General features: G+C 43.1%; 1 protein-coding gene across 2 annotated transcripts in view; it reads left to right on the forward strand.

The window, feature by feature from the left end:
* The first annotated feature begins 1786 nt into the window (after positions 1-1786).
* LOC126248736 (glucose-6-phosphate 1-dehydrogenase) overlaps positions 1787-18674 on the forward strand; it is a 312938-nt gene continuing 296050 nt past the window's right edge. Inside the window, exon 1 of one of the 2 annotated variants that reach the window (XM_049950056.1) lies at positions 1787-1884. In XM_049950056.1, coding sequence (XP_049806013.1) covers positions 1869-1884 — 16 coding nt within the window. In that variant the 5' untranslated portion in view covers positions 1787-1868. The remainder of the gene's footprint in view (positions 1885-18674) is intronic. The other variant, XM_049950055.1, reaches the window with a different exon arrangement.

Here is an 18674-nt window from a genome sequence, read left to right on the forward strand (position 1 = left end):
TGATCTAACTTGTTGTTACCAATCACTGTTCCTCATCTTTTCTTACAAGTTTCCCCTATTATTCAGAATTTTATATGTATCAGCAAACATTTTACTAAGAATTTTGGATCTTAACCTATTTAAATGGCCAATGGCAACACCGGTTCCTGTCAGATCACCAAAGTTAAGCACTGTAGGGGCTGGGCTAGCACTTGGGTGGGTGACCATCCAGTCTGCCAAATGCTGTTGGTGAGCGGAGTGTACGCAGCCTTTGTGAGCCAAACTGTGGAGCTATTTGATTGTGAAGTAGCGGCTATGGTCTCGTAAATTGACATACAGCCAGGAGAGCAGTGTGCTGACCACATACCCCTCCATATCCACATCCAGTGACGCTTGTGGGCTGAGGATGTCAGGGCAGCCAGTCGGTACCGTTGGGCCTTCATGGCCTGTTCGGGCAAAGCTAAAGTTAACATATTTAAATGAAGACTGTCTTTATCCAAGCATTTATTGCTTAAGAACTTACTTGGATTTATAAACATAGCTCATAGATCATGATGGTTTTTGTTTAAATCACAGGTTGTTCTTTCTATATATCAATCACTGACTGATCTTCTGTTGACAATACCACTTGCGACTATTCGTTTATTTTTGTAATCATTCTGTGATGAAGCAACAGTGATTGTTGGAGCAGTATACTGGAAACTTGTGCTTCATGCCTGTCATGTTTTGCATATTGTTCAGTGAGTGTTGCATAATGAAATTTCATACACAATGAAACTTAAGTTTCATAATGTATCCTGTCATTCAAAAAACTGCTGAATTGTTTAGTGATCTCCAGGTATAACATTATCAAAAATTATTTGAAATCAGCATATAGACGGTATATGTTGATGACATTAGAAGAGTAATTTTTTGTCATGTACAAGTAAGTGTGTGTGTGTGGGGAGGGGGGGGGGGGATTTGCATGTGCTCAATTCAATAATTGGATAAGGTTTGTGCTGTGACATAAATCTGTGTTTGTAAATGACTTATTGATCAGATTTGTGTAGGGAGAATACACTTCTGCTGTAGTACAGAATAGGTGTTGATTGTCAGCGAAAGTTACTCATAGCACTTTGTCCAATAGCTTGTTAATATTTACTTAAACATGTGGTTTAAAAAAAGAAATCAGATTTTGGCTACAAATAAAATTTAGGTAGTGATGGCCAGAATGAAAACAATGACCACCTTTCAAACAAATAGCAAACCATATGATGACAGATTGCATTTGCAACGTTTGGACTGATGAAAACAGAATGTTATATAAAAATATGGTCATCTGGAGGAAGTATGTGCTTTCACAAACTGTTGTTGTACTCGAATAATTGAAATATGGAGTTGCTGCACATATGCTTCAACTACATTTAAGATGCACCCAACAGTGAAGATTAAAGAGCAAGTTCGTAAGTAAAGACTCCCAGAATACTATGTCGGGACTGAAAGGGGCCGCTTTCGTTCGCAGACCTCGGAAAGTACTGTTCCCGTAATTGCTCCAGAAAGGAAATTGAGAACGTTATTTTTTCCGAGTTTTTTTTTTTTTTAAGCGTTACACACAGAGTTGTATTAGCGGAAACACTGTTAAATTCTAGAGTTGGCTTTAAGTATAGAATCATGCTGAGTAAATGTGAAATGATGCAGAGTAATTTCGTTTGGGGGTAAAAAACATTTCATAACAGCCTAAAAGCGCGGTCGGCGCGACGCACGGGCCGGCTGAGAACGGGCCCAAGGGCCGTTGACTACTGCCATCTACCGCAAACTCAAAAGCTTTCGCAACAACCTGCTTCGAGTCAGTATTTTGCGCCGGCTTGCCTGTGGTGGACGTGGAGCAAGTGAGAACTAAACGAGAAGTCATGGCCATGAAGAAAGGTAATTTTATGTGAATTTCAGTAGTTTGTGGCGCTGTTGCCATACAGCAGATACGAATATGTTAGTTTTCCAGCGATGCTGTAGATTTTTCAGTTTTCATCATACTTGCTTCATCCATAATTCTGATTCGGAAAAAAGTCTTTTGACGATAGTTCTCGTGAGAAATGATTGATTATACCAAAAGCATTAAGTACACTGGCAGTATAGATAGCATGCCAACAAGATAAGCATTCACGTTGCTGATTAAAATTCTCGATTTTGAACACGTTTGACATTGCGATGTGAAGAGTGACAGCCTGCATGCAGTCCTTTAGGTTTTCATGAGGTGCCGCTTCTGAAAGAACTTGTAACCATTCGTGCTGCCCTTCTTTGTATACGTTCAGTACACACAACACCCCCCACCCCCCCCCCCCCCGGTAGTCCTCGTTGTTGTGGGTCCCATATACTTGAACAGCATTCTAGGATGGGTTTTACGAGTGTTTTGTAAGCAATCTCCTTTGCAGACTGCGTTTACCTAGCATTCTTCCGATGGCTAGCCTACGACTGAGTCCACATATTCGTTCCATTTCATATACCTAAAAGAGTGCCAAACCCAGGTGTTTCTATGAGTTGACCGATTCGAGTTGCGACTCGTCAGTACAGTAGTCGTGGGATACTACGTTTTTTCGTATTGTGAAGTGCGCGGTTTTACAGTTTTCAATGTTTAAAACAACTTTGAAATCTTATCAAAGTCTGACTGAATATTTGTGAAGCCTTTTCAGACAATCCTTCATTATAGATACCGGTAACTATATCATCTGGGAAATTTCTGATGTTACTATTAATATTTTTGGCAAGGTCATTAATATATAACATAACAGCAATGATCCTAACACACTTCCCTGTGACACTCCCGAAGTTGCTTCATCTGCCGATGATTCTCCATCCAAGATAAAATGTAGCGTCCTCTGTACCACAAATTTCGCTTCATACTCCATACAGTCGTACTCTTGATAATAAACGTAGATGTTATAAAGAGACTAATGCTTTTCGGAAATCGGGAAATGCTGCATCTACCTGACTACCTTGATCGAGGGCTTTCAGGACGTCATGGGAGAAAAGTGCAAGTTGCACATGATCGAAGTTTTCGGAATCCATTCTGGTGGGCATACAGGTCATTCTGTTCGAGATATTATATTTAAGCTCAGAATATCTCTAATATTCTACAACACACACACACACACACACACACACACACACACACACACACACACAGGATATTAGGCGTTTTGTCGATTACTTCTGGTACACTTCTTGGAGAGGAGTTTGACCCGTGCTTTCTACCAACTATTAAGGTTTATTGTTTGAGGGTCTGCGGTAGAGTATTGTTAAAAGAGGGCCTTGGTCGTAAATTCGATATAGTATCTGATAGGGTTCCATCAGGTCTTGGAGCTTTGTTCAGTTTTAACGACTTTAGCTGTTTCTCAACACCACTCGCACTAATATCTGTATCTCTCATCTTTGCAGTAGTTCGAGAATTAAATTGGGGCAATGCCCCCGGATTTTCATGACGTATTTGTCTATTGTGACAAATACCCTACCTCCATTTCCCATTATCCTATCCAATCGATATATGTTTAAATGTTCCCCAAATATCTCACTGCTATTAATTTCAGGTTTTAATCAGTTTCCTGTGCGTAAAACAATGTGAACTCCACATTCAGACAGTGGCATTTCGTTGGGAATGCTTCGACACTTAAGTATTTCTTCCCGAAGAATGCCCGAAAATATCGGAGGAACCCGAGGTAGTGTTTTTTTTTTTTTATTTTGTCACCACTGCGTCAAGTCTCCCTGAAGCACAATGTGCGTAGACATCGTCTACAAAGCATCTATACTAATACACTTTTGTACGGCGTTGTTACTCATTGCTTTTCAGTGTGGTCATCATGCTTCAGACGCCCATCCACGTGTACACTAAGGCATCAATGCCAGCATCGGTGGTATTTGCATCAAGGTACTGCGACCAAGTCACGTCGTTTTTCTGAACGTTCATGTCAGTGTGACAACACCCAAGTGCTTCTCCAGTGTTTCGCAGAGATTGTGATCACTGGGTGCTCGACCACACTTTGGTAGTAGCAATTGAAACGGTAGTGACAACCACGCCCTTTCGAACATTACAAGTCGTGTAATAGTAATAGACGCACCGTTGAAAACGTCTCGTGGCGACTTGGGTCCTGTTATTTCATAATGCTTGATGTGTGAGTAGCCTGTTAGCAGAATGAGACGAGATTAAAACTTACTTACAAACGAATCTCTCTATACAATATCACGTGTAAGTAGTCGGAGGCGAAGAATTTTTAATTAGTCAATATTTTCCGAAGATCTTCACACGATATAAGGAAGAACGTGATCTTTCTATGCGCAAATTCTAATAATTAATAATAATAATCCTTTTCCTACCAACACTACACAGATTACTGTCAACATAACAATTATACACTCCTGGAAATTGAAATAAGAACACCGTGAATTCATTGTCCCAGGAAGGGGAAACTTTATTGACACATTCCTGGGGTCAGATACATCACATGATCACACTGACAGAACCACAGGCACATAGACACACGCAACAGAGCATGCACAATGTCGGCACTAGTACAGTGTATATCCACCTTTCGCAGCAATGCAGGCTGCTATTCTCCCATGGAGACGATCGTAGAGATGCTGGATGTACTCCTGTGGAACGGCTTGCCATGCCATTTCCACCTGGCGCCTCAGTTGGACCAGCGTTCGTGCTGGACGTGCAGACCGCGTGAGACGACGCTTCATCCAGTCCCAAACATGCTCAATGGGGGACAGATCCGGAGATCTTGCTGGCCAGGGTAGTTGACTTACACCTTCTAGAGCACGTTGGGTGGCACGGGATACATGCAGACGTGCATTGTCCTGTTGGAACAGCAAGTTCCCTTGCCGGTCTAGGAATGGTAGAACGATGGGTTCGATGACGGTTTGGATGTACCGTGCACTATTCAGTGTCCCCTCGACGATCACCAGTGGTGTACGGCCAGTGTAGGAGATCGCTCCCCACACCATGATGCCGGGTGTTGGCCCTGTGTGCCTCGGTCGTATGCAGTCCTGATTGTGGCGCTCACCTGCACGGCGCCAAACACGCATACGACCATCATTGGCACCAAGGCAGAAGCTACTCTCATCGCTGAAGACGACACGTCTCCATTCGTCCCTCCATTCACGCCTGTCGCGACACCACTGGAGGCGGGCTGCACGATGTTGGGGCGTGAGCGGAAGACGGCCTAACGGTGTGCGGGACCGTAGCCCAGCTTCATGGAGACGGTTGCGAATGGTCCTCGCCGATACCCCAGGAGCAAGAGTGTCCCTAATTTGCTGGGAAGTGGCGGTGCGGTCCCCTACGGCATTGCGTAGGATCCTACGGTCTTGGCGTGCATCCGTGCGTCGCTGCGGTCCGGTCCCAGGTCGACGGGCACGTGCACCTTCCGCCGACCACTGGCGACAACATCGATGTACTGTGGAGACCTCACGCCCCACGTGTTGAGCAATTCGGCGGTACGTCCACCCGGCCTCCCGCATGCCCACTATACGCCCTCGCTCAAAGTCCGTCAACTGCACATACGGTTCACGTCCACGCTGTCGCGGCATGCTACCAGTGTTAAAGGCTGCGATGGAGCTCCGTATGCCACGGCAAACTGGCTGACACTGACGGCGGCGGTGCACAAATGCTGCGCAGCTAGCGCCATTCGACGGCCAACACCGCGGTTCCTGGTGTGTCCGCTGTGCCGTGCGTGTGATCATTGCTTGTACAGCCCTCTCGCAGTGTCCGGAGCAAGTATGGTGGGTCTGACACACCGGTGTCAATGTGTTCTTTTTTCCATTTCCAGGAGTGTAAATTAAACGCACACGTACGCATTTTACCCACTAGCGAAATTAATAACTGCAAACAAGTACTCACTTAGTAAATTGAAAGTAACCTCATTATATAAACGAGATCTCAGTAAAGATACTTCGTCTATTCACATAAGAGAACCAGACAAAATTTTGTGGAGTTAGTCTGTCTGAAAGCAGAACAACGAGCAGCACTCATGGTGGGGAAGTTGCCTTTCGTGGAAGAACACTATAGCTGGTGTACAGGATGACTAAGGACCAATTTCTCCTCTAGCAATGTAGAACAGTGTGCAGAGATTTACACAGATTCTATCCATATGCATTACTTCCGTTTTATTAGTAAATCATAGCTGCATTCAATGTAACATTAACACATATTGTGCAAAATAAACACTCTCCGGGCATGTCTGTGCACTGCGTCGCCAGTGATTCATAAGGCGTTCTGTGAAGGGTCCTTATAACTTTGTGAAACACCCAGTAGTTGCTTCTTGTGTCGTGGTGGGGTAGATAGAGTGGGGAATCACCTGCTCGATCATCAGTCTACAGACCTGAGGAGGAGGAATGTGCATTAACACAAACCGGCAACCCACCTTCTCTCGCCCTTCTACCCCTACCTATTATACACTTGGAACATAATTTAACCTTTAATATGGCTCTACTATAGTTAGATGTGTACCCACATTTAATATTTGGTGTAGCCCACAACATTTGACGATGAACATTAATTTTATACCGTTAGAACAATATTTCTAATAACTGCGAATTTTACCCATCGTCCGCCCCATTAGCTGAATGGTCAGCGTGTTGGAATGCCACGCAAGGAGGCTCAAGTTCGATTCCCGGCTGGGGTAGAAGGTTTTCTCCCCTTAGGGACTGGTGGTTGTGCTGTCATCATTTCATCCCCCATTGTCGACGCGCAAGTCGCACAATGTGGCGTCGCACTCAATAATACTTGCCCATGGCGGCCGAACTTCCCGCCTGGGAACTCCCGGCCACTGGCGCCATACGATCATTTCCATTTTTGCCGTCCCTTCAATATGAAAGCTATTAGTCCTGGAAAAAGCAATGAACTGGACATTTAATGTGGTTTAACTTATTACTGGGAAACATTTTCGGTCGAATCTGTGGTTTTCGAATTATTCGAGACTAGTGCACTGCAGCCTTTTTTGTTCGGGTGTCATAATGTGTGAAAGGTGCTAATGCTCATAGTGACGAGGAAAAATGACGTTGTGGCAGTGATACTATCGAATTTGTCTGAATTTTAATATGTTTCGTATAATACTTTTGTCATCAGTTTCATTCTTTGTGGATGACATCTCCAAGGTGACTCCACGGTGTTTGGAATGCAACTGAATCGCGTCGCTTGGTGCATTCCACATTTTCCTTCTGGTATCTCGCTGTGGTATCGCCTATTGGAAAGTGAACACCTTTTCCCTCCATTTTTCATTTAGCAACCTGGATATGGATGTCCTGTATCTGTATTACAGGCAAACTTCTACTATATTTTAATTTTTGGCCAACTGGAGAATTTATTACCCTGTATGCTTTAATTTATTGTTTGCTCACATGGTGATTCTACGCTACCATTATTATTATGCACAGCTTCTTTAAAACTTGCTTCTGTTTCATCAGTACGCGCAGTTCATTGTTCTAAATTTCACTGACAAGGTAACATTACCAACTCGACCTCATATTTTAAGGAGTAAAAATTGCAACTGCAAGATCTCAGGCACAGCAGTCGAACCCGCCCGAAAAATTGTGCTATAATTCTGATATTACGTGGCTATGACCATCCTAATATACAGCTTTTAAATTTCGCGCGGACCGGTTATTTGTCACCCGCTCCGCCCCATGGCAGCCATCTAGTGCCCGAGCATGAATTGCTGTAAAGCAGAGTGACAACCGGAGCACCCATATTTGTGGGATGTTGAAGGCGACGGAGGGGAGGTGGACACATCTGCCAAACGTGTTTTGAAATCTTTTTCGAGAACACATGTTATACGCGAAAAATAGGTAAGTAAGGTACGTATGGCAAATAGTAAGTCAGTCCCACGAACAAATACGTTCAGTATTATTTAACAATATTGACGTATTGATATTCTGCAGCTTTATATACGCCTCACAAGCGAAATGAGTAAAACTAAGCAACTGAAGAATTATTATGAATTATTTTCGATTTGCAATTTACCCATGACAACCAAGTTGAATAACAGCCCGTCCCCTGCATATGTACTTCAATTAAACATTGTTAGCTTTAAAATCTAAAGAAAATAACACGCAACAGTCGTGTTGACACAGAAATAGTACTCCGCTGCATTTGTAAATCGTTAACATAAAAATGTTCAAAGTAAACAGATCTCTGATATAAGCTAATGGTTAGAAACCGCGCCCTTTGTCATGAAAAATGCATGTTACCAGGGTCGCAGCAGTATTTCACAAACCTCTTACTCACTGCACTGTACAGACCGAGCGAAGAGGCGCAGCGGTTAGCTTGCTGGACTCGCATTCGGGAGGACGACGGTTCAACCCCGCGTCCGGCCATCCTGATTTAGGTTTTCCGTGATTTTCCTAAATCGCTTCAGGCAAATGCTGGAATGGTTCCTTTGAAAGGGCACGGTCGACTTCGTTCCCCATCCTTCCCTATTCCGATGGGACCGATAACCTCGCTGTTTGGTACCTTACCTCAAATCAACCAACCATTGTACAGTACTTCGCGCTCGGACGTTATGCGACTGAAGAGGCGCATAGCGAGTGACAAGCAACCGGTACGCGCGAAATTTAAAAGCTGTGCATTCGGTGGGTCATAAGTGAGCACTATCAGAATTATGGCCCAAATTTTCGTGTGAGATCGATTTCATTTCCCCTCATACGTGATATATCGTGTTGTTGCATCGTTCTAGACTCGTTATTGCACCTAGGAAACCATTTTATTAACTCTGTTAATTTGTGAAAGTCGGGTTTATTCCTAAGGTGGGTTTCGCTAGCGACCGAGGCGTAAAAAGTGAACCTAAGAGAATAAGGTGACGTCACTTACTGCGTTCTTAGGAAACTGTTTTTTTCATCAAATTTAATTCAAACTTCCTTTTCTTGTCTACACAAACTATACGTACATATTTGTCTTGTGGTCGTTCTTAACGTCTTTCACAAAGGTATTCTGTTTGCTGATTTCGTCAGTTGAAGATAAATTTCTCGAATATACGGTTCTTCAATGACTTGGTGGATGGGTCGAAAGTGGCCCCAATGCAAATGTCAACTTTTTGGATCAGGAATGCGCACAATAACTGTGGAACATACTCGTCTACTTACGCACGGAAGTTCCTGTCGACTTTAGGCCCTGATGTTGAGCCAGTTTGTCAACTTCTAATAACTCCCTGATATCCGTAACGCACAGCTCTATATCAAAGTGGTGAAGCTACCCATCGACGTGATAAATGTTTTCAGTAGTACCCAGGCCTTCCAAAGTGTCGATGATGCACTACGTTTGCAGAAGGCATACTAGTCGAAAATGAGAAATGAACATCCTGAGACAATGGTGTCACATCAATAAAACTACATTCACAGATTGTACACTAAATGTGATCACAATACGGTGTGATACTGCTGTAGACATCCAATCTTGAATAACAAATTCATTAGCTAAAATAAGTGTCGGTAGTCACAACAGAGTTCACGCTGTTTTCATCTGTATCCGCAACTGGTCAAGGGATGTCGCCGCCAATAAAGACCGAAGCAGACAACTTATGTCCCACACATGCTCAGTGGCAGCCGGCCGCTAGCGGTTCTAGGCGCTTCAGTGTGGAACCGCGCTGCTGCTACGGTCGCAGGTTCGAATCCTGCCTCGGGCATGGATGTGTGTGATGTCCTTAGGTTAGTTAGGTTCAAGTAGTTCTAAGTCTAGGGGACTGATGACCTCAGATGTTAAGTCCCATAGTGCTCAGAGCCATTTGAACCATTTTTTGCTCAATGGTTGATGGGTCTTGTGACTGTGATGGCCAGTGGAGCAGACGAACATGGTGGCAAGCCCGTTGGATAACGCGAGAAGTGTGACAACGAGCATTGGTTAATAGTATATATGTTTTTACGAATGCATCTCACACTGTTTCTGTGTACAAAAATTATAGACTATGGCCGTACACGCCATGGTGCAGGATTTGGCTTTGTATATCGCTGTCAGATACTCCCGTCCGCCCAAAAAGTTTCGAGACTGGATTAATAAAAAATAGACAAGATGGTGGTTTTAGTGCTTTAGGTGTTCTACATATTCCCCCATCATATAACTGCAACGCACAGAACTTTCATAAAGCCATGTGAAACTGTCAGAAAACTGTTTGGGAAGCTGTTCAACTAGCGCGTTGCATTGGCTTGAATGTCGGTTATGTCGTCAGCGTGTTGACCTTTCATGTGAATTTTTGCACTTCATAGTTTTGTCGTAGGTTCATACTGATAATACAAAGTCTCGTCTCTCATGATGATTCTTTCTAGTTTTGCATTTCAACCAAGTCGCGACATGCGTCCACACTTCGTTATTTTTATTCGGGAATCGAGGTGTGTGGGACATGTGCGACATGTGCGACAAACTTTGCACACACTTTTCTCTTCTTCGAAACATTTTGGAGAATGCCTTGAACACTTTAGTTTGGGATGTTGTTCCATTGCGATTTTTTGTCACAACAAGCGTGACACACTACGGACGCAGGTCAGCTATTTAACACTGCCTGCTCACAACCGACTGGGGCAATGCACATATGCTGTTTACAGTTGCTAGTTGAAGGTTCCACCGAGGTTACTGCGCTGACGTCGCTTATACGCCAAGAATAAAACCAGTATCGGAACTTGTTCCCGTTGGAAGGACGGTGTCCACTACGATAGTTGCCGCTTTCCCGATCGGCTTCACATTCGCAAAGTACCATCAAAGGCGCCAAGGGAGAATGTACTCTCATCACTAAGATAACTTCACTCTATCCGTGCCTCCTGTTGCGTCTGTCATGATATGTGATACAAGCGCTTGCTAGTGACTCTGAAACTGTGCGTGCAACATTGTTCTAATTTGTGATGAGGTCGCGGTGTGCTCAGCAATAGCAGCTCCTCTGATCAGCGCCCGAGACCTGAATTTGTATTGCATTGCCTCCTAGAAACAGTACGAGGAACATGTAGAAACACTTCGTAGACGCTGAGGACAGTAGCTCGCGAAGACCCGACCAGCTTCGCCGTTTCCGAGATGCTCTCCCAAGGTGCGGGGCCTTATCACTCTGCCCTTTGTCAAGTCGCCTACGTCAGCGTATCTCCCCATTTGTGATCCATATCGCCACGAGAATGATTCGCCATCCGTTTCTGCTACGCTTATATCCTTTCATGGTAGCTGACATATTGTTTTGGCTCGTCTTTGTATTTGAAGCTCCATTATGTTTGAAAACCATCATTATGGTTCGAGCATGATGCCATTTTCGCATACATCTGAATGTTTTACCTCATGATCTCTGAGTAAAAGGATCCAGATCATTTTCTGTTAGCACAGAGGTTCTGTGTAAAAAATAAATAAATAAATAAAGTAAAATAAAAAAAGTTCAGGAGCGTAGCTGTCAGACTTGCATATTTCATGTTCTTGGTATCAAATGTCACTATTTATGTCTGATTAAAGTCATTTGTAGTCAGACATTACAACCAGCAATCGATTTCCGTATTAATCTTCTGGTGCTATGTCCGTTGCATTATGCACAGATCTGTTAACTATAGCTATGCCTATTCGATGTACGCAGAGAAGGGCTGATAAATTCTTTGTTTCTCTGTCTCAGCTAATTAATGTTTGGGTCTGGGATTATTCATATTCTTCCTAATGTACCATTCATGCAGTGTTCGTACATCGGACTAAATGTCCGTGAAGATTTATCCAGATGAGATGTTTTTTAGGAAGGATTTTTCAAGTTAGATAAAGTAAAGTTCTTGAAAAAACGTAGAATACTGAGAAAAATAACGTTACCTTGATAAATTTGTTAGAGTGGATAGGATTATGAATTACTTAAATTTTGTTTGTAGCACGAAGTCTGAACAATCTGCTGTGTAGACTTTGCTGCTTTGGAACTCATGGAATCCGACTGTAGAAAATACGTTGGCCTACGTCAGAATGTTTGTCACAGATATTTAGAGACCAAACTTATACCAGATTCTTCACAATCACGGTTAAAATATAGGTTCATTATTGTTTAAAAAAAGTTTGTGCAGAACTTTGCGTATGTACCTTCAGACAGATTTAACAGTTGAAGAACAGCTGTACTCTAAATGAAGGGATGTCTTTTGACATGAGTAAATAGAAATGTTTTCATAGTGGTTGGTAAGATATTTGACTCTACAGCTGCGAACAAGTATTTAGTTTGCCTTTTAAAAGAAGATGTGTGATTGTGAGACTGCGATAAAAAACGTTTATGGTATCATAGGAGAATGTTCACAACTTCTCGATAATTGCGAGGTGGCTCAAAAATGGCTCTGAGGACTATGGGACTTAACAGCTGAGGTCATCAGTCCCCTAGAACTTAGAACTACTTAAACCTAACTAACCTACGGACATCACACACATCCATGCCCGAGGCAGGATTCGAACCTGCGACCGTAGCGGTCGCGCAGTTCCAGACTGAGGCGCCTAGAACCGCTCGGCCACTCTGGCCGAATTGCGAGGTCTAAATCGTCTCATTCAAATGTCAATAAATGTCGTTTTCTTTGTGATTCATGTGAAATTCATTATTGGATGGTGGTGAGCGAATCTGTACGACGATGTTATATGTTGATTCATTCCGTTCAATGATCGTATAGCGTTTACATACAGATTAGGATCTGCCACCTCGTAATGATAACCAACCCATACACGTGAGCGCCGTAAGAAGTTTCCCCATTGGGTTCCTGTCCTTGTTCACTGCGGAAGCATGTACTGTAGCAGAAAATGTTGAGTAATTGAAGAAAAAGAGCTTAACGGTAAAGAGGGAGGGATGTTACACTGGTACTAAACTATTTTATTTAACCAAGCTATTTTATTCAAAGGACGCCATAATTTATAGTTTATTCACCACTTGATTACAGTTATAAGGTCTCCAATTGTATGTTCTTACAAAATAAGTACAAAATGTCCTATTTTACACCCTATAATGACGACACCAGATAGGCGGGAACCGCGAGTTGGTACCAGATGCAATCTTAAATTTTTCGAGGGTTTAGTAATCCAAGATAAAATACCATTTCTGCTCAAAAGTATTTAGACACATATCAGTAGACTTAAATATGGGCTGTGTCCACCCTTGGTGATTATGGTGGCTTGAACTCTTCTGGGGGTACTTTCAGTGAGGTGTCTAAACGTCTGTGGATGGATGGCAGCCTGTTCTTCCTCAAGAGCCGAAACCAGAGAAGACAATAAATGTTGGACGCTTGGCTCTGCAACTCATCCCAAACGTGTTCCATTGGGTTTGGGTCGGGACTTAGTGTAGGCCACTCCATTTCAGGAATGTTATTGTCCACAAATTGTTGCCTCATAAATCCTGCTTCATGACAGGGTGCATTGCCGTGCTAATACAAACAATCATCGTGTCCGAACTGTTCCTCTCCTGTACACAATATACAGTGCTGTAAAATGTGTTCATATCCTTACGGACTATGCGCTTTCTTAACCGCAATAAGGGTACCATACGCTAACCACGAGAAACACCCCCATACTGTAACACTACCGCCTCCACACGTGATGGCAGGTACTGTTCTCCATACATTCGCCTGACCCAAATACTTCTGTTGCGTTAGCACATGGCCTAGCGTGATTCATCCACTGTCCAACGGCGTTGCTCTCTACACCACGTCAAGCGTCGCTTAGCTTATGAGGAGTGGCTCGACCACCGTGCCCCATTCTTTTTAGTTCCCTACTCACTATGATTGTGCTGGTGGCAGTTTGGAACTCACGAGTGATTCCTTCCGCCTTTTACAACCACAGTCTGCAATGCTCGACGGGCGCTGTCTGTCAGTACATGAGGTCTGCCTGGTCCTGGTTTAGCTGTGGTTGTTCCTGCGCGTTTCCACTTCACAGTCACATCACCAACAGTCAACTTGGGCAGCTTTGGAAGGGTTGAAATCTCTCTGATGGATTCTGCTGTTACTGCTTCTCTACTGTCATCACAATACTCCTCCAATCCTTTTATAATGGCGGGCCTGCCTCTCATTACATCTAGTAGTCATTTCTGTATTATTTAGGGGTGTCCAGGTAAAATGCTAGGATAGTGTATAACGGCACTGTTGGGTCCCATCAGACAACCAATATTCGATAGAGATTGAAAACTATTGTACTGCCTTCATTTTATGTCTTGCGGAAGGGCAATACGAGCAATATATCGAGAGGTTTGGGCGTTTATGGAGGCACTCGGAAGCTCATTTTTTCCGTTTTTTCCGGCAGTTCATTCGCGAATGGGACACGAAAGGAAGTAGCAAAAAAAGAACTAAGTACCCTCCGTCACACATTAGTGTACATGCAAGTGTAGTTGAAAGTCAGGCCAGGCGAGTTCATTGCATTATACTTTACCGGTAGTATTGGATTATTCCCTTTCATTCTTCTTCCCGCTGCGCTGTATACATGTCTTACTAAATATAAGTCCACTTCAAGAAATGACTTAGTTGCTTGATCGAAGTATCCGTGAAAATATGGACACACACTCTTAAAGGAAACCACTGCTGGGTATTTCAGCTCTTTTGCTTTTTTATGGCATTGCTGTATCTTCTTTATTCGTTTGCTTCTGTTGACAATAAAATGTCTGTAAGTAAATTTCGTCAAGTACGTTATGTGAATGAAGGTTTCCGAGAAGACATACAGAGAGAGTGAAGTTACCGGAGGTAAGGTGCGTGCGGTAAGAATATCTCGAGCTCATATTTGCTGTCTAAACTCAAAGAACTATTCGGCGATGAGCATCGTGGGTACCAGCATGAAAAAGTCTTCCAAACTGCGTTATTCGCTGTGCAATGATTCGCAACTAAAAAGGTGCTGGACTACACAGAATGCTGATCTGAACCTGAATGAATGTTTACTGGGTATTTTGGAACGCTAATTTAGTTTCAGACCTTAAAGACTCACGCTGATATATGCCAGCACTTACGTATCCCATGAATAATTCATCGATATTCTTCGTAAAATCCTTTCGTGTCTGGTCGGAAGTATGCCTAAACGAGTGGAATCTGGGAAAACTGTGCAAGACGCCACTGCATAATGTAGAGCCTTTAGCGAACTTGGACTACAGTTTAAGGTGGGTGCGCAGTAACCCTAGTACAAGCAGTGTACGAACATCTTCAGCGCCTTGAGGAAGCTTTCATGTGGCTAGTAAGTAGCTTCAACGTTTTAACCAAAAGTGTAATAGAAAATAAGTTTCTTCTGCAGGTCTTGAACGCTTTCTATACGACGGCACTTAAACGAAAGCAGTATTTCCCCACTTAGGCTGAATTTATGTAGACTTCTTATTCGTCGCATAACTTGTTTCGTTCGGATTTTTAGGCAGTTATTGAGTATTTATCAAGGTTGAGGTGCAGTGCATATGAAAATGATACCCTAATCCCACGATGTGCTCCCATTCGTTTTGGTTCATAAATTGTGCTGTTCTTAACGGTTTGACAGACAGTCGGTGCACTTAAGACGCAAAATATCGCACCTCGGCAAGAAAAGTGACAGTCCGAAAAACGGCATCTTTAGTTTATGTCACTGAAAAATACGTGTGGAGTGCTTCAACGTGCACGTAAAATATAATGGAATTTACTGCCAACAATACTTACGTGAAATCTGAAGGAAACTTACATTATTTCAGTATAACTTTTATAGAATTAATTCTTTAAGTCGAGTTTTCTCAGGTACTGAATGTTTTAGTTGTGTCGCTGTTCTTGACGGGGTGCGATATGTACACAGCTATAACCCTGACCAAAGAATCTGACGAAGTAAGTTTCTTCTGCAAGCTGTGAACACTGTGTGCGAATATGCACTTAAGTTAATTCTGCATTTTTCTACTTTAACTGTATTTGTTGCTCAGCGATTATCTTTGCACATTTTCCAGCCTTAAGTGCACTCACTGTGTGTCAAACCTTTAAGAACAGTATATCTGTGAACCAAAATCGACGGAGGCAAATATTATGACTACGCTGCCATTTTCATACATAGGTCACCTTCTTATTGCTAAACACTCGAAAATGGTGTACAAACCGAAACTATATGTTTGATGCCTAATTGGATAATTTAAATTTGTCGTATTCCTCACTTTTTAGTCGTAGGCTACAGAAATTTTAAGAGTCCAACTTCTGACATCCTTTATGAGCCCAAGAGCTTAAAGTGGAAGACTTTACTTTTGTTCCTATCTTATTCTTTCGATAAACTCGTGTGAAGGTTACTAAGACAATTTGTCTGGTCCGTTCCGCCATACTGCTTAACATTTCTTTTGTCCTATTAAATCCCTTTACAAAGCGGTAGATAACATATCAAAAGTTCATTTCGTTTCATTTCATCTTATTTAGCATTTGATACAAAAATATTTTCCTCGTTTTGTTAAGACTTTTTCTCTACATTAAGCACATTTTAGCATTTAAACTTGACTTACTCTACGAATTCTCCCTTATTTAATTCAATTATTTTGTGAACATCTCCGAAAAGTCTGAAACTAAGAATGCGCTTTCGTTAATGTTTATGCAATAAAGAACTCCGTACAGGTGAAGTCATTCAAGTGAAGCAGTCATTCTACTTCAGCTACTGACAATCGTAGAACACAGACATTTCTCATATCTGTAATATGTGAAATGCAGAAATAGAAAGTGCTACTGGGTGCAATGACGCAGTGGTTAAGGCACAGTAATCATTTATGGCAAGAATGAAGTTTAAATCCGGTGACAGGCACGTTGATTTAGGTTTTACGTTGTTTTTCAAAGCATTTCTGATGAATGATGCCAGTTTCTTCAACAAAGAAACGACTGGATCCATCTGCATCTCTTTCGTGTGTTAATACCCTCTTCATCCAAAGTGTCTCAAAACCTAACAAAAATGGTTCAAATGGTTCTGAGCACTATGAGACTTAACATCTGAGGTCGTCAGTCCCCTAGAACTTAGAACTACTTAAACCTAACTAACGTAAGGACATCACACACACCCATGCCCGAGGCAGGATTCGAACCTGCGACCGTAGCGGTTGCGCGGTTCCAGACTGAAGCGCCTAGAACCGCTCGGCCACATGGCCGACCAAACCCTAACAAAAAAGGACCAGAAGCTCATAGTAATGTGAGTATTGCGTATTAAACTGGGGACCTAGAAACAACGGAGAGGCTTCGTCTCACCGTAGCCCTCAGTGGTTCACAGCCCCACAACAGGCCACAGCAGTCCACTCACCCTACCGCCGCCCCACACCGAACCCACGGTTATTGTGCGTTTCGGCCCCCAGTGGACCCCCGGGAACGTCTCATACCACCAGATGAGTGTAACCCCAAATGTTTGCATGGTGTACACGTACGAGGAGATAGTGTTTGCGCAGCAATCGCCGACATAGTGTAACTGAGGCGGAATAAGGGGAACCAGCCTGCATTCGCCGAGGTAGATGGCAAACCGCCTTAAAAACGATCCACAGGCTGGCCGTCACACCGGACCTCGACACTAATCCGCCGGGCGGATTCGTGCCGGGGACCGGCACTCCTTCCCGCTCGGGAAGCAGCGCGTTAGACCGAGCGGCTAGCCGAGCGGGCTTTCATAGTAGTATACTACCATCCGTTCTCAATTGTTGAAGTTCCATTTCGTGTTTTTGTGACTTTAGAAAAGGTATATCTGTTTCTTGTTAGCAAACATAATTTTTATTACCAACATGTATCTTAAATTTTTGTCCATTCTATAAACCCAGTTAATCACAAATTCATATTAATATATAAACTTCCTTACATTTATGTTTGTAATAGGATTATGTACATAGAACAATGTGGACTACTGTAAAGGAAGGTGCTAAGCTGTATTTGAATTCAGAAGCGACGTTTGTAGGCTCGATTAACGTGAGAGAGAATGCAGCCTCTGCGACGGAAACTTTACCATTGAACTGCTATAAAAAGTCTCCCGCTGGGCGACATGATAGCGAGAAGAATGAAACGGGTAAAGTAAGCGGCGGAGCTGACCCCGCTAATATAATTTTTCTCCCCCGCCCAGAATAATAAACAGAAAGGAGCGAGGTACTAAAATCACACGTCCAGTGTGATTCTCAGAACCCTTTAAACAGCTCAGATGCGGACGGATATACAGAGGGTTAATATAAATATGGAAACACCAAAAACACAACACAATACCGTGCCTAAAACGATGTAGTAAAACCGTTGGCGTTCAAATCAGCTTCCAGTCTTTTCTGAATGGTTAAACACAGGTCCTGTATGGTTTTCAAGGATATCTTATACCACTGTCTGTGCAAAGCAGTGGCAAGTTCACGTAACAATGATGGAGGTGGATAGCGATCACACACTCGTCTCTCCGAAGTATACCACAAAAGCATAATAGTGCTGAGATCTGGCGACTTTGGTGGCCATGGTAGATGCGACAATTCATCGTCGTGCTCATAAAACCAGCCCTGGACGGCGCAAGCTGTTTGAACAAGGACCCTGCTGTCTTGCCACACAGCACCACCACTGGGGAACAAACAGTATACCATGGGATGGACCTGATCAACCAAAATGGTTAAATAATGCTTGGCAGTAATGCGACCTTGCAGAGTAACAGTGGAGCCCATGGAATACCACGATGTAGTATGTTTCACCCTTCGGGCGTAAACTCGGCCAGAAGTTGGAAACAGTGTGAAACGAGACTCATCTGACCAAATCACTTTCTTCCATTGCTCCACAACCTATGTTTTCCGGTTACGGACATTTGTATCACTGATGAA

Source organism: Schistocerca nitens, chromosome 3 (assembly GCF_023898315.1).
Source record: "Schistocerca nitens isolate TAMUIC-IGC-003100 chromosome 3, iqSchNite1.1, whole genome shotgun sequence".
Classification (NCBI taxonomy): Eukaryota; Metazoa; Arthropoda; class Insecta; order Orthoptera; family Acrididae; genus Schistocerca; species Schistocerca nitens.